At 39.6% G+C, this 15,810-nt stretch overlaps 1 protein-coding gene across 6 annotated transcripts in view; it reads left to right on the top strand.

Moving 5' to 3' along the window:
• SH3KBP1 (SH3 domain containing kinase binding protein 1) overlaps positions 1-15,810 on the top strand; it is a 352,368-nt gene that overhangs the window by 96,316 nt on the left and 240,242 nt on the right. For 5 of the 6 annotated variants that reach the window (XM_061627260.1, XM_061627264.1, XM_061627259.1 and 2 more), the window contains one exon: positions 1,573-1,696. The exons of the other annotated variant lie outside the window; for it this stretch is intronic. In XM_061627260.1, coding sequence (XP_061483244.1) covers positions 1,573-1,696 — 124 coding nt within the window. The remainder of the gene's footprint in view (positions 1-1,572; positions 1,697-15,810) is intronic. 6 annotated transcript variants of the gene reach the window in all.

Genomic DNA, 15,810 nt, shown 5'->3' with positions numbered 1-15,810 from the left:
TTATTAACGAGATGGATTAATCGACATGTTTATTTGGAGAAAAATTGATAGATATATTTCTTAAAGAATTGAAACCTCTCTTTGACTTTTTGTGGAAAGAATAAAGTAATGTTTATGAGATTTGATGATTAATTAAGATAACTACTGGAGGAAAGTGATTTTATAATATAATTTAAGAGACAGGATTGTTATATATTGTAGACCTATAACTGATTTGATCTGCGACAAATGGGAAGTCAACATTTTATTTTTTTGTTTAATCATTTTTGTTTTGTTTCGTTTTTTGTCTTTGAATGTTTTATGATTTTGTTTTGTATGTTTTATGAAAATTTGAATAAAAATTATTGTAAAAAAAAAGAAAGCCAGAGATCTGGTAACCCTACTTAGCACTACTATTCTGTCTTTGGTTTTGAGAGAGAAATCAGTCTAGCTCTGCAAGAAATAGGAGAGAATCCTAGGGCAGATATTGCCAACATGATGCCCTTCAGATGTTACTGGACTACATCTCCTGTCATCCTTCACCATTGGCCATGTTATCTGGGGCTGATGGGAGTCAGAGTGTAACAACATCTGAGGAGCAGTACACTGGATTCCCCTACTCTAGGGGTTCAACCTGATCATGAGCAGCACAAGCAACTTCTCCCCGTGGTTGCTATGAGCTGCTGAGGGAAAGCACAGCTGGTTATAAGCATGTAGCAATTCTAGCTCAGTGTATGTGCTGACATTTCAGGCCCTCTCTTCCACCTGCTCCTCTCCTCTGCTTTGGAAAGGAGCAGCTGGGGTGATAAGAGTGGGCCTTGTATCTGGAGTTGATGGGGTTGTGGGAAAACCCTTGTCTATACCAGGAACACTCTTTGACAGCTGCTTGTATTATAACATTGGCAGCAAGTTTCTGCATATGAAGAGTCCTGCCTCTCTTCCTTGCTCTTCCGTGAATGGTGAAGTAGGTACCCCCCCCAAAAAATTCTTAATTTTTATGCAACTATAGGGGTATTTAAAAAAATAATTACAGATGCTCTAGCATACTGGTCACCACATTGCATATGGTCCTTTATATCATGCATTGAGAGAGCAATACTTGGGACAAATTTTCAAGAGAGATGGAGAGAAATTACAGGCTCACCGTCAGAGTTATCTATTGGGTGGACAATATAAATACACAGCTGTGAAGAATGCACATTTTCTATCTGCAGTAATTAATGAGAAGAGAAAGTTTTCTGTGTCCTGCCAGGGATATTCACAATTTTAAGTTTTATGCTTTTATACATTCAGGTTTTACATAATTTTATTCAGATTTACATGAATTCAGTTTATTTCGTATTGGATTTTAACACTTAAAAGGATGTGTTTTTAAAGGGAAATTCAGCATTGTAAGTGGTAGTTAGTTTGGGTCTGAGTTAAATTTATATTGATGTTACTTTGCGCAACTTTCATTCTTTTAAACCTTTGTTCTGTAATGGTCTGATGACAAGGAACAAATAAATGAAGCAACTTAAAAGTTCATATCTACTTACTCATGAAGGAGTCTTCTAAATAGTTCTTCCCTCTCTCTTTGTTTCTTTTCTTTTCCAGGAAATAAAAAAAGAAGTGAAGAAGGAAGGTCTTGCTAACAAAGCACCAGAAAAGTCTATACATGATGTTTCTAATGGAAGTCCTTTACTGCTGTCTGAGACAATTATCAGAACCTCCAAAAAAGGTAATGTATTTTTAAGTTAAAACTCTAGTGAAGTATTTTAAGGGGAAACTATATTTGGAATGTTTCCAACCATAACCCTATATGCTAGACAAATGTGTATATCTTTCCATATTTCCATATCATAGATGAGCAAACACAGGTATACAAAAGCCAATTCAAACATTCAGTCACTGGGTCTTCCCATTTGACCGTACCATTCTACTATTAGGCAGGGAATCACTTATGTTCCTTTAACCCAGCTACATGATTCTTGTCTAGAAGCAGCTATTTAGGTAAATTTCTGGCAGTGTAAGATTTGTCCATAGTGTAGTGTAATGTGGTTGTGAAGCTGCTTATGTCTTTGTGTGTGTATGGAGGCAGGGGCATCCACATGACGACATCCTCATCCAGGTGACAGACTGCACTTTCCTCCCACTAAATTCAGCTTTTTCCAATCCACAGATAATCCGAAAAAGGAAGAAAATCCAATACAAAATTATATGTTATCCGACTGTGGACACACTGAAGCACATGGTGTTGCTGATCTTTATGTGTGTAGAGTTGTTTTGCTGGATGTCGTCTATGCCCCATATTTCCATTTTGTTTCTGTCAGCCCAAAGGAAAGAATGCCATATTGCTGAAGGCATTTTCACAGTAATTTTTTAAAATTTATAAAACAGATGTTTTGTACAGAACTAGCATTGCACAAACAGCTGTTTTAAAAAATAAAACTTGCCCTTGCAGGTACAAGAGGTGGGAAAGGAAAAGGGAAGGAAGGAAGCAACAGGTTTTCATACAAGGAACTTCAAAACCTTGCCTGGCTTGAAGTGACACAACACACACACACATACATATATAAGAATTGACTGTTCTTGTGTGCAAATCTGGTAGATTGAAAACTTAAAACATTTAAAGGTGTGCACTCATGCCCACAATGAATCTCGGGTTTCCTGGCTTGGAGGGACTCTCACACACTCAACATTTACATAGTGCTGTTTTGTTCAAATCTGGTAGATTAAAAAAAGTTTGGGGTTCTTTTAAGTGTGCGTGCATCACTAATCAGATGTCTGTGTACATGCCCACAATGGACCTCAGGTTTCTGGAATTTATGGGTGGGGGAAGGGCCGACACACAGAGCATGAATACAATACATCAAGCACTGCTCACTAGTGTGGACGGGAAATGTCAAAATAGATTTCTACCTATATTATATTTTTGTAAGCATCACACTACCTGTGAACATTTATAGGCAAGGCAAGGGCGGCATGCCTGCATGACCTCACCAGGTGGGTGAGAGGCATTTCTGTTGCTCCAGACAAACTACAAACTGTAACCAATATTTGTTTTTGGTTTACTGCTTGTGGTTTATCTGGGGGAGACAAGCCAGGAGCCCAGGTTTGGACGTAATCCATAAGACTATGGCTTAGCCCCAGATAGCATAGTAGCAGCAAGAACATGGAAGGAGCACAGGACCCATGTTCTTCGCTCTGGGAACCCACATGCTTTCTCGTTCCCACTAAGGCATGGTTTGTCTTAGCATTACATGCAAACTGGGACAGTGTGGTGGAATTCATATTGAACTGGGTCATCTAAAGGGGTTCCATTGTTTCATGGCTCCACTGTTTGAGCTAATTCAAAAGTATAGAAAAAGCCATATGATACAGTCTTTCCTTGTATGTACAAATCGGTTATCTTGAAAAATGCCTGTCTGAGTGTAGAAAGCAGTCTCCTACCTCTAATATGGTCTTTTATTTCAATTGCATAAATACAGTGGCTGTGCCCCCTTCTAGGATGCACTCCTTAATGTGGTGAGGGGGGTTGAGAGTGTTGAAGAAGCTGAGAGCAATGCCATCAGGAGTCCAGGCCAAGAGGCTAGACTCCTAGGAGGGGCACCTAAGGCAGAATGGTCAAAGCTGAGATACCAGACTAAGATGCATCCAAACTCAGAGGAAGGCAATGGTAAACCACCTCTGAATACCTCTTAACACGAAAACCCTATGAACAGAGTATCCAAAATGCAACACGGGATAGTGCTGGAATATGAGACCCCCTGGTCAGAAGGCATTCCCCAAGCTACTGGGGAAAAACAAAGGACAAGTATGAGTAGAGCTGTGGGGATGTTGAATAATCAACAGGAGAACACACTGACTGACCGAGATAAAATAAAAGGAAGATGGAAGCAATGCACTGAAGAACTCTATAAAAGAGATGCAAGGATGACAGATTCATTCACGGAGGAACCATACGATGAAGAATCAGACATTTTAGAATGTGAGGTGAAAGCTGCTCTTAAAATACTTGGAAGAAACAAATCACCAGGAACAGATGGCATACCAATACAGTTGCTGGAAGCTACGAAGACTGAATCTGTCCAAATTTTGAAAAAAATCTGTCAAGAAATATGGAAAACTAAACAATGGCTCACAGACTGGAAGCGTTCAATATACATCCCAATTCCAAAGAAAGGGGATTCCAGGGAATGCAGTAATTATTGAACCTATAGCCTTAATATCTCATGCAAGTAATGTTCAAGATTCTACAACAAAGGCTCTTACCATATATGGAGTGAGAAATGTCAGACGTCCAAACTGGATTTTTAAAGGGAAGAGGCACCAGAGATCATATTGCAAACATACATTGGACAATAGAATGCAGCAAGGAATTTCAGAAGAAAATCTCCCTGTGCTTTATAGATTACAGCAAAGCCTTTGACTGACAAACTATGGAATGCTTTAAAAGAAATGGGGGTGCCACAGCATCTGATTGTCCTGATGCGCAACCTATACTCTGGACAAGAGGTTACTGTAAGGACAGAACATGGAGAAACCGATTGGTTCCCCATCGGAAAGAATGTGAGACAGGTCTATTTTATCACCCTATTTATTTAATCTATACACAGAACATATCATACGGAAAGCGGTATTGGACCAAGATGAAGGAGGTGTGAAAATTGGAGGAAGAAATACTAATAATTTAAGATATGCAGACGATACCATACTACTAGCAGAAACCAGTAATGATTTGGAACGAATGCTGATGAAAGTTAAAGAGCTCAGCACAAAATCAGGACTACAGCTGAACGTCAAGAAGACTAATGTCAACAGAAGATTTATGCAACTTTAAAGTTGACAATGAGGACATTGAGCTTGTCAAGGATTATCAATACCTTGGCACAGTTATTAACCAAAATGGAGACAATAGTCAAGAAATCAGAAGAAGACTAGGACTGAGGAGGGCAGCGTGAGAGAACAAGAAAAGGTCCTCAAATGCAAAGATGTATGACTGAACACTAAAGTCAGGATCATTCAGACCATGGTATTCCCGATCTCTATGTGTGGATGTGAAAGTTGGACAGTGAAAAAAGCGGATAAGAGAAAGATCAACTCATTTGAAATGTGGTGTTGGAGGAGAGCTTTGTGCATACCATGGACTGCGAAAAAGACAAATAATTGAGTGTTAGAACAAATTAAACAAGAACTACCATTAGAAGCTAAAATGATGACACTGAGGTTATCATACTTTGGACACATATTGAGAAGACATAATTCACTAGAAAAGATAATAATGCTGCAAAAAACAGAAGGGAGTAGAAAAAGAGGAAGGTCAAACAAGAGATGGATTGATTCCATAAAGGAAGCCACAGACCTGAACTTACAAGACCTGAACAGGGTGGTTTATAGCAGGTGCCATTGGAGGTCATTGATTCATAGGGTCGCCATAAGTCATAGTCGACTTGAAGACACATAACAACAACAGTGAATATGGATGGTTGCATATCACATTTTTGCTTATTACATGTACATGAGGCTGCATAGGTAGTATCTTGGCAGCAGTGAGAATATTTTCTTGTGCCAGAGCCTCCCCAGATTTCTGACTGGGTATGGATGGGTAGTAAAAATCATGTGGCCAATTACCCACAGATGACCAACTTCACACCCCATGCTAAGCTCACAATTGGCAAGTGACTGTTTATAGCCACCTAGAGAATAAATGCTTCAGTACTTAATTGTGTAAAGTAGGCAATGCTGCTTCCATAAATTTGTTTATTACCGATATATTGTATATTATCCACATACATCTTTTATTGAAATATATTGAGTTCTTTACTTCAGTACTTCATTGCAATCGGTCTCATATTGACTAGTGTTTTAATACCAGTTTTCCCTCTCTTTTTCGTGCATTGTAGTATGTTGAAATAAACAGGCACTTCAGAGTTAATTCCATGGATGGTTTGAAAACCTGATCCTACTAAATAGAATATGTTTGGATTGCTTGAAGAAAAGCATACAATTTTGTCATAGCTATAACTGCGGGGTTCCCTTGCCAGTTATGCTCTCTAGACAGAATGAAACCATTCAAGGATTTTTATTTCAAGAAAAAACGCTGTCTTTTGTACCTTGGAGGCTTACCGGCTTCTGTACAAATCCTTGGTGACTATGAAACTCTAAAATGTGCTATTTATGGCAGTCAGAAACTGCCTGTGTTAAAATCTTCTTGGACTCAGGAAAAACTTACTAAAAACCAGTATTAGGCTATTGAGCCACCAAGGGCAAAGAAACTCATTGATTTTATTGTAATGACTGAATCCAGGCAATCTGTGATACCAGCAATCGTCCCATATAGGCAACAAGCAGCCTTGCACCCAAACTTGCTCAGGAATTCTAAGAAACAACAAAAAAAATGCAGTTTTGAAACCAGTTTTTAAAATCAGTGCAGTTTTGAATGGTTCAGTCCACCATCTTGATTCTAATGGGATCCATTTGTATCCAAACAGAGATGAAAACCTGCTCCTTGATCTCAGGAATCATCATACAAAATTTCTTTACAATATCTTAAGAGTTGTCCAAATGCACAGCAAGCAGTCAACCTTTCCAAAAAATAGATTGGAGCTCCCGACCCATTGCCCACGGGCACCATGGTGCCACAGATACCTTCAGTGGCCTCCCTGGCATGTAGTCCAGCATTTGAGCTTTAATTTAAAAAACAAAGTAAATATCTAGTCCTCCTAGAAAGAAAGTTATGAAGCAAAATGTGCAGGTACCCCTCTAAGCAATTTATGTGAAATGAGTCAGTCTGGCTGTTCATGCCTATCAGTGTTATTAGCCAATGTGTGAAGTCAGAGCTGCTGTTAATAAGTGAGTATTTGTACACCACGCAGTAGGAATTCCAAGGGTCCTAAAGAGCTGCTTCTGTCTCTTTTTCTAGTCCTTGGAATCTCCATAGTTTGCAGGATTCATCTTTCCTGTACTGGGTTCACCCAATACCAAGTAGTGCCTGGAAATACTTTTATGCAAATACTACTGCACAATAAGTGTAGGTGAATGTTGAAGAATCCCTCTCACCCCAATAGGGAAATGTGAAAACTTTGCAGAGAGGCTTTAGCATTTTTCCTGCTTCACAGGAGTGAAAGACCATTAAGAATTCACTGTACTGTTAACTTAAAGTACAATGGTGTAATTTCTACTCAGAAGTAAGTCTCTTTATATTTCATGGGGCTCACGTCAAGGTAACTGGGTACCAGGATGGTAACTTAGGCTTTGATCTAGGGTTGGCATTAGGTAAAAACAGGGTTCTTGTGCCTTTAACAGCTGTATAGCAGGCAGAAATTCAACAGGTCAAGCCTTTTCCAGTATGGAAATACAATTATGGCGAAAGCTTCACCATGTGACTACTCTCTAATGTTATGTTTTGCCATGTCCTTTGTGGCAGCCATTTTGTGTTATGCCATGCCCTCTCATGGCAGGCATTTTGGGCCCCCAGCACACTTTCAAAATTTGAAATGTGCCCTGGTACCAAAGGGTAGATTTATCTGCTGCCATAGGTGCAGTCTTTATGAGGACACCAAAAGTACAGATGGCATCTTCAGTTCATCATAAACAACTTCTAACAAACCATTTCACTGTAGTGTAAATAAAAGTATCCTTCATTCTTCTCCCTCATCTCATTCCATACACTTTGTAACCGTATTTCTGTTGTGTTTGAGCTGTTGAGCTCATTGTACCCTTCTTACTACCACTTTTCTTTCTGCTGCTCTGTTCATCACCCCATGAATAATTAAAAAGCATATTTTGTATTTAAACTCACATAAATTGTTGTTTTAAACTGCACATCTCAAATACAGACTCGAGGTTAGTAAGACTTTGCCCTATCAGCCCCCCTAACCCCTTTGTAACCTTCATTCTTTTAAAATTTTCCCTATATGAAAGGAAAAGGAGATAACCTTAAAAAGGTGGAGTGAGATGAGAGGGGTTGAAGAAAACAATGAGATTAGGGAGACAGGGAAAGGTTATGTTGAAAAATGGGACTGTGTGAAAGAATTATATTTATTTTCTAGAGAGCCAGTGTGATGCAGTGGTTAGAGTGTTGGACTACAACCTGGGAGACCAGGGTTCAAATCCCCACACAGCCATGAAGCTCACTGGGTGACCTTGGGCCAGTCACTGTCTCTCATCCTCAGAGGAAGGCAATGGTAAACCACCTATGAATACCGCTTACCATGAAAACCCTATTCATAGGGTTGCCATAAGTCGGAATCGACTTGAAGGCAGTCCAATTCCATTTTTTCTTAAATTTATATCTGGTCTTTCTTCCATTGTGGAATCCAAGACAGCATTCATTTAGCTCCCAGACAGTCATCTATCCAGGCACTGAGCAAATCTAGACCTTTTCCGCACACACCCCATATATTTAAAGCACATTTCCCCCCAAAGAATCCAGGTAACTGTAGTTTGTTAAGGTTGTAGGGAATTGTAGCTCTGTGAGTGGTAAACTACAGTTCCCTGGATTCTATTTTTCTGGTGGGATGTTATTTAAATATGCTTCAAATGTATTATGTTGTCCTGCCTCCCACTGAAAATACAATAGCCGGTGCACTTAATTTTAAGTAAGGAAGTGATACTTTGTTAAAGCAGATTAATGGTCCAAGTTCAGTAAAAATAAATTTGAAGTGGCACAGGAGCTGCAAAGTTGTTCCAACAAGTTTCCGCAACTATTTGCAACTAGCAACTGGGCTCCTGCTGGGAGGAAGGGCAGGATATAAATAAAATAATAAATAAATAAATATTTGTCAAGCTTTTAAGCAGAGGCGGAGATATACCCAGCTACTTGTGAATCCCTGCTTTTGCGGGAATTCCTGGCCTGAAGCTGAGAGCTACATCTAAAGGGGTGCTTCTTTTTTCTCTTGATGGACCACCTCTCCCTGGGAGACAAAGCCAGCCTTGCCTCCACCTCTGAATCCTCCCACTCTACCACATCCCAGAGCCCTCCCCCAGCAGGGAATGTGACTCCACAGTCTCAGACAGCCCTTTTCCCTCCAGGCAGAGGACAGGAAGGAAGCCTCTAGGACCAGGCATGTCCAGAGGCAGGGTTCTGTTCCATCAACCTGGTTCTGCTGTGTTGTCTTATCTCCCTGTTCCATTCGCCATCTTCTTCCTCTAGTGCCTGCCACTCCTGCATTGCATCAAAGTACTTAGAGGGGATTGTGACAGGTGTGCATAGAGCCATTTCAGCAAGCTGATGGCCTCATATGCCTTCAGACTATATCCCAAGACCATAGTGGAAGATGAAATTAGCAGTTCACTTATCTGTAATTGAAACAATACATTTCCTGAGAAGTTAAACAATATAAAAAGTGAAAACCACCTGCATCGTGCTGTGGTCACCAAATTGCATCCCTCTGGCTCTTGATTGCACTGTCCAATCTGTCAGCCCTTATCTCTTGGGAAGATGTGATTTCTCCAAAGATTTTCTCTGAAGCCCTAATGCTTTTTAAAGAACTATCCACTCTCTTCATTATTCCAGTTATTTATTACGGTCATAGACCAAAACACATACATACAAATTAATACATAGAAGTAAAAGTAGCAAAATACAATAAACATTTAAAACTCTAAAAACAGTTGATCGGTTAAAAGTTTCAATTAAGAGTTAAACTACAAATATCTCTACCCCGTGGTTATCAAAGATCTTCTACAAAGAATAGCAGCAGAACAAAAGCTGGCAACCTTAGCTGTTACCAATGGGGAATAGTCAGATAAAAGATAATCTACATAAAAAGTTTCAGACCTACCAGGGAGATCTTGCAGAATGGGAGAAATCAGATGGGGTCTAAGATCTCGGTAAAAAGAACAGAAGAGTAGTACATGACCGATCGTTTCTACTTCTTCATTACTACACGGGCACAATCTATTTTTATACGGTATTTTTTTATAACGCCCTTCCAGTAGAGCCGATGGGAGAATATTAAACCTTGCCCATATAAAGGCTCTTCTAAATCTAGGTAAGGTTAAATTATTTAGATAAGGAGCCATTACAAATGGCCTTGGATTGTATCTATGCTTGGTGATCAGCAGCAGATGACGCTGGAGATCTACATCTCGTATCCGTTGTGTTATGACTTCTTTAGCTTTTATATAACCCAGACTAATAATCATTGGCAGGGAAAATCCTAAACTTGATATTTTAGCATTGATCATCTTCTTCCACTTAGATTGGAAGGCATCCGAAAGTGTGAGTAGTGTCAGACCCACGGGGGTAAATATCATCTTCAGCCAGGAATTAATTCTGTATGACCAAACACGTGATTCAGTAGTAGGGAGCCCTACCTCCAATCGGAGAATATTGCTGGGAATACAACAAGGGGCAGCCAGCACAGATCTAAGAAAGCTATTTTGCACTGCTTCAAGGGGAGAGTAATTCTCATAAGTACTGGCTTGAGCCCCATATAATAGCTGAGGTATGATCTTCATAACAAATACCTTAATTGCTGCAGGAAGGTATTGACCGCCCCTGTTATAATAAAAGGAGAGAAGAGCTCTCGTGGTTCTTTGGGTGTTGGATATAGCAGCTTTTAAATGTGGACCCCAGGATCCCTTAGATTGAAATGTCACTCCCAAGTATTTAAAGACTTCTACTTGGTCAATTGGATGCTTCTGAATCCACCATAAGTGTTTAGGCTTTTTGTTGGAAAATACCAAGACTTTTGTTTTGTCGTAGTTAATTGACAGAGACTCAGTGTTGCAGTAATTTGCAAGTGCTGCCAGAAGACGTCTCATGCCAGCACATGAGCGTGATAGCAGGGCTATATCGTCCGCATACATAAGAATGGGCACGGACTTCTCATTCAAACTTGGTGAATGTGAGTGCACCCTATGCAGACTATCTACTAACAAGTTGATATATAGATTAAAAAGAAGGGGGGGGCAGTATACATCCCTGTTTCACCCCCTTATAAGTAAATATAGGTCTTGTTAGATGGCCTGCCTTGTTACACCTGACACGTAGACAGGTATTAGCATATAGGCCACGTATTAAACATAGTAATCTCTTATCAATGTTAGTAGCCTCTAATTTCTCCCATAGTCGTTCCCTAGATATAGAGTCAAAGGCTGTCCTAAAATCTATAAAAGATACATACAAGGAGCCTCCTGGATAAGCAGTATACTTATTGGCTAGATGTTGTAGAACAAAAATGTGGTCTGACGTAGAACGCCCCGTTCTAAAACCAGCTTGTTCCTCTGCTATATTATTATCCTGGTCAACCCATTCTTTTAGTTTGTCATAGAGATGGATGGCATAGAGCTTACTAATAATGGTAAGTAGACTGATGGGCCTATAATTAGTTGGATTATCTCTAGGGCCTTTTTTATGTATGGGAACTATTATTGCAAGGCCCCAATCCGGTGGAATTAGAGTTGACCTATCATAGTGAATAGCACCGCTAATATCAGGGCCCACCAATCAGGATTTGCTTTAAAAACTTCTGCCGGTATATTATCTGCACCTGGGGCCTTGTTAGATTTTAATCTAGCTATAAGGGAAATAATTTCCTTTGCGGAAACTGATGACCAGGCCGGCAGGTTAGATCTAGTCAGTTTGGGCTCAAGGGCAGAGTTCTGGTTTCGCATATAGAGTTTAGCAAAATAATTATCCCAGGTAGTAACTGGAATATGGCAATCTACATTGGAATGATCAGTTGGCCATCCCTGGACAACCAATTTCCAAAACAGAGAGGAATCCTTTGATTTCGATGCGTTGATCAAATGTTGCCAGTTATCCCTCAGGGCAAGTTTCTTTTTCCAGGCTATAAGATGTTTAAAGCATTTCTTTAATTCTAGATACTCTAAAAGTGAGGCATACGAATTATTAATTTTATAGTTCTTATAAGCTGTTATCAAATGTTTTTTCTTCTCTACACAGTCAGAATCAAACCAGGGCTTTGATTTTGAAGTCAAATTCAATAATTTATGGCTATGAGTGGGGAGCAGTGTATTTTGTAGAACACCAGAAAGTTGTTGAAAGGCCTGATACGCAGCTGCCACTGAGGTTGCATTAAGCAAAAGTTTTCGAAGAGATTTGCACTGGCTAGCATTTAATGTGTCTCTTAGATTTTTCTCTGTTTTAGGGAGCCATTTAATACGTGATGTGCGTATTTCCAAATCCGCATTTATAATTGGCTCTTGATCCGCATAGATTTGTTGATTACCACATTTCAAGAGGAGAGTTATAGGGAAATGATCACTGTCCGGTCGGCTCTCAGCCGAACACAATGATACCGCCCGGAACAGACCCTGGGATATAATAAAAAAATCAATTGTCGAACCTCCCCTACTTGCATGATAGGTAAATTCTCCAGTATAATCCCCATTAACCCGACCATTCACTAATATTAAATTCATTTTAGTTAGAAGTTGCATTAAACAGAAACCCGCATAATTGATACCCTTGTCTCTCGAGCATCTATTTGGGACGGATGCAAGAGTATCCCCCAAAGGTGGTACCATATGGAATCTAGAGTAAAGAGTTATATCATCTGGGCCGACTCTAGCATTGAAGTCCCCCGCTATAATTACCAGTGCTTCAGGATGTTGTGCTGACAGACTATGTAAGTATTTGCCAAGCTTTTCAATATTGGCTTTGGCTGATTTTTTTGTTTGAGCAGGGGGGAGATACACATTAACAAGAAGAAGAGTCGACCATGAGAATCTAATAATTAAGGAAGTTGCAAGATCCTTAAGGGGGTTCAATTTAATTATAGACGCATAAATTTTGGTGGATATAAGCGTGCATAGGCCACCCTTGGATCTGCCTCCTTTGTTACTAGGTACAGCCTCTAAGCAATGGGCAGAGAAACCATTTAAGCCTAAGTCTCCTCCAAGCCAGGTCTCTTGGAGGAAAATAATATCAAAGGTTTTAAGGAAGTTTACAAATGATGGATCAAATATTTTGTTTCTCCACCCAGCAATATTCCAAGATAGAAGCTGAACGTGCGAGCATGTTTGCTTAGGACCTTGTCAGGTCGAATGGTTAGATGTGATTATACAGCATCCTGACATAAGGCTGTAGAAAGTGGCAGGTCAGAGTCCTGCCAGCATTCAATTTTATCTAGTAGTGGGTCATTTCTACTAACATTGGAAGTTATTGGGTGCAGCTGTCTGGTTGAATGACTCATAGACTTAACGGGTTTTGACGGGGAGCCCTCTTCATGAGGAGCAAGCCATCTCCTGGCTGTCCACATAACAGTAGTGATTTTAGAAGCATCATTAATGATGGCATTAATGATGGCATTTGAGGGCAGCTTCATTGATGGAGAACTGCGTATCGAAGATGGAACTATTAAATTTCTGCTTCGGTTCGGATTGAACCAACGTTACTTTTGACAACAGGCTCTTCCAGGAGTAGATTCACCGAAGGGATGGGCTCATCCATATAAGTTGCCTTAGGGATTTCATAATCATAAGATTGGGCGATTGCTTCCTCACCAGGCCTGCCAATCGTCGACATTCTTTTTAAAGTAGCTATTAGCTTATATATTCTTGCAAAGATGTCCGCTTGTATCTCAGTAGGTAGAGTAGAAAATATATTAAGGAGGTTCTGTTCCTCTTCTGCAAACTGCTCCTGATCCACCTTTGTGTCCGGTGCCACAATAGGCAGCTCAGTAGATTCCACCATTTCCGAGTTCGGTAGGGCCACAGATCTTGGTATCCGAGGTTGGGCCAATGGTACTTCCGAGTATAAGTCAATAAGATTATTGTCCAAATTATACCCAGAATTTAGAGAGTGCTCGGGTATTCCAGCTTTGAGAGACAAGGCTAGCCGAAACGGTGGCGCTATATTCTCAAAAACTCTTACTATAGTAAGACCCTGTGCTGAAAATAGGTCTTTATATTTAAACAGTCGCATTGCTTTACCTGGGTCTATAAAAGATATAATGGCATGTGCATTAGTGTAATTATAGAATAGATAGTCTATATGGGATACGTCATCCGCATCGACCCTATTTGGAATAATATCTTGGGAAGATGTGATTTCTCCAAAGGTTTTCTCTGAAGCCCTAATGCTTTTTAAAGAACTATCCCCTCTCTTCATTATGTCTTTGGCCACATGCACTTGCGCCTGCCTCTTTCTCCAAGGAGGTCAGGGTTGGATACTTCTTCACAACATGTATATGAAGTAAGTTAGTCAGAGAGACTGGTGATTGGTCTAAGGTCACCTAGAAGGCTTCATGGCTTACTGGAGATCTTAACCCAAGACTCTCCAGTTCTAGTCTGACACTAGGTACTACTAGCATACTGGTCTTTAAGTTTCGTCAACCCTCATCTAGCAATCATTAAAAACTATCAGGCAGCTTAAGCAGTTTCCCATTTGAAGATGGGTGTTGCTTGTGTTACCTGGTTTTTCCAGAATACAGCATATAATTTGAGAAATGCATATTCTCCACTGGGGAAGGAAAGAGTTTCTCAAGATTTGTGTTTATTGGAGCAGAAGGAAATGGGTAGCATCTCTTCAAACATATGAAGCCTATGAATGCCCAATGGGGATAAACATCAGGGAACACTGACATAAGAAGAGCTGGTGTTGTGAGTTTCGTTGTATCTTCTATAATAGGGGTGGCTAAGGTGGCTCCCCAAATGTTTTTGAACTCAAACTTCCATTAGTTCCAGTGAGCAGTGGTCAGGGATGATGCGACTTGTAGTCTGGCAGCATCTGAAGAGCCACAGGTTAGCCACCCCTGTTCTATAAGAAGTGTAGGCAGGTGGTAGTCTCACATGTTCTACTATTTTAAAAAACTGGAATCCCATGATGCATGTGGAATTTACAAAGGAAGAGGATATATGCAGGATCTCTTTAACAATTATGGTTTAACTAATATCTGTGAAGCGATCTTGGATGTGTCCTTTTATTTAAGAACATAAAAGTGTCTTGCTGGATCAGACTAAAGTCTGCATAGTTCAGCATTTTCTGAAAGAGTTCCAGTAGCTAGCAAAACAATATGGTCCACTGGCTGTCCCCCCTAATTCTTTAATGCTAATCTTTAAGTGTGAGGCAGATTGTCAAAACAATATGTTGTGTTTTTGACAACAACTTTTACTGGGCTGATTATTAATGGTACTTCTGTATAATTAGATTTTAATGGATTGTAGCCAACTAAGTTGTATTTAGAGTAGATCTACTGAAATTAATGAACTTAAGTTAGTCATGTCTATTAACATCAGTGGGTCTGCTCTGAGTAGGTCTACATTTAATACTGCCCAATATCTATGCATTATTGAAATGTTAATCTTATGTTAGAAATGTAGTGTTGTTGATATGCTTATTGAATATTTTTATATATTGTTTATCTTTCTTGTATATCATGAGCACAATTATATAACAATTTCCTTTGTAGAAAGGGGGCATATGATTCATTCTGAATCTTATATTTCTTCACAATACATTTTTAAAAAGTGTATTAGAATGAGTTGCAATTAAATTTCTTGGTTAAGGGTCAGTTCAGTCTGTATTTTGATTTGTCTTTTTGAATGCATTCTTCACAAATCGTGAAAGGCTGTGTGTTTTTAAAGCTAAATTCCAAAAGCTTGCACATCTGAAACTGAAGAGATCAAATGGAAGCAGATGTTGAAGTAAATATGTTACATTATTTTCACCATCATAGCTTTCTACGTGAACCCTATTATCAAACAAAAAATGTTGAAGGTTTTGAAACAATTCTTTCATACTTGAGACCCCTCTAAAGTAACATGGGAAATTGCTATGAGAGATATAGAATACTCTTTGACCTTGCCCACTCCTCTAGCTGTTAAGACCCAAAGTGCAGACCAAAGAGTCCAATATTTACTACAATGTCTGCCCCACTT

The sequence above is a fragment of the Rhineura floridana genome, chromosome 5 (assembly GCF_030035675.1).
Source record: "Rhineura floridana isolate rRhiFlo1 chromosome 5, rRhiFlo1.hap2, whole genome shotgun sequence".
NCBI lineage: Eukaryota > Metazoa > Chordata > Lepidosauria > Squamata > Rhineuridae > Rhineura > Rhineura floridana.
The sequence above is the reverse complement of the archived record's forward strand: the minus strand, read 5'-3'. Positions and strand labels throughout refer to the sequence as shown.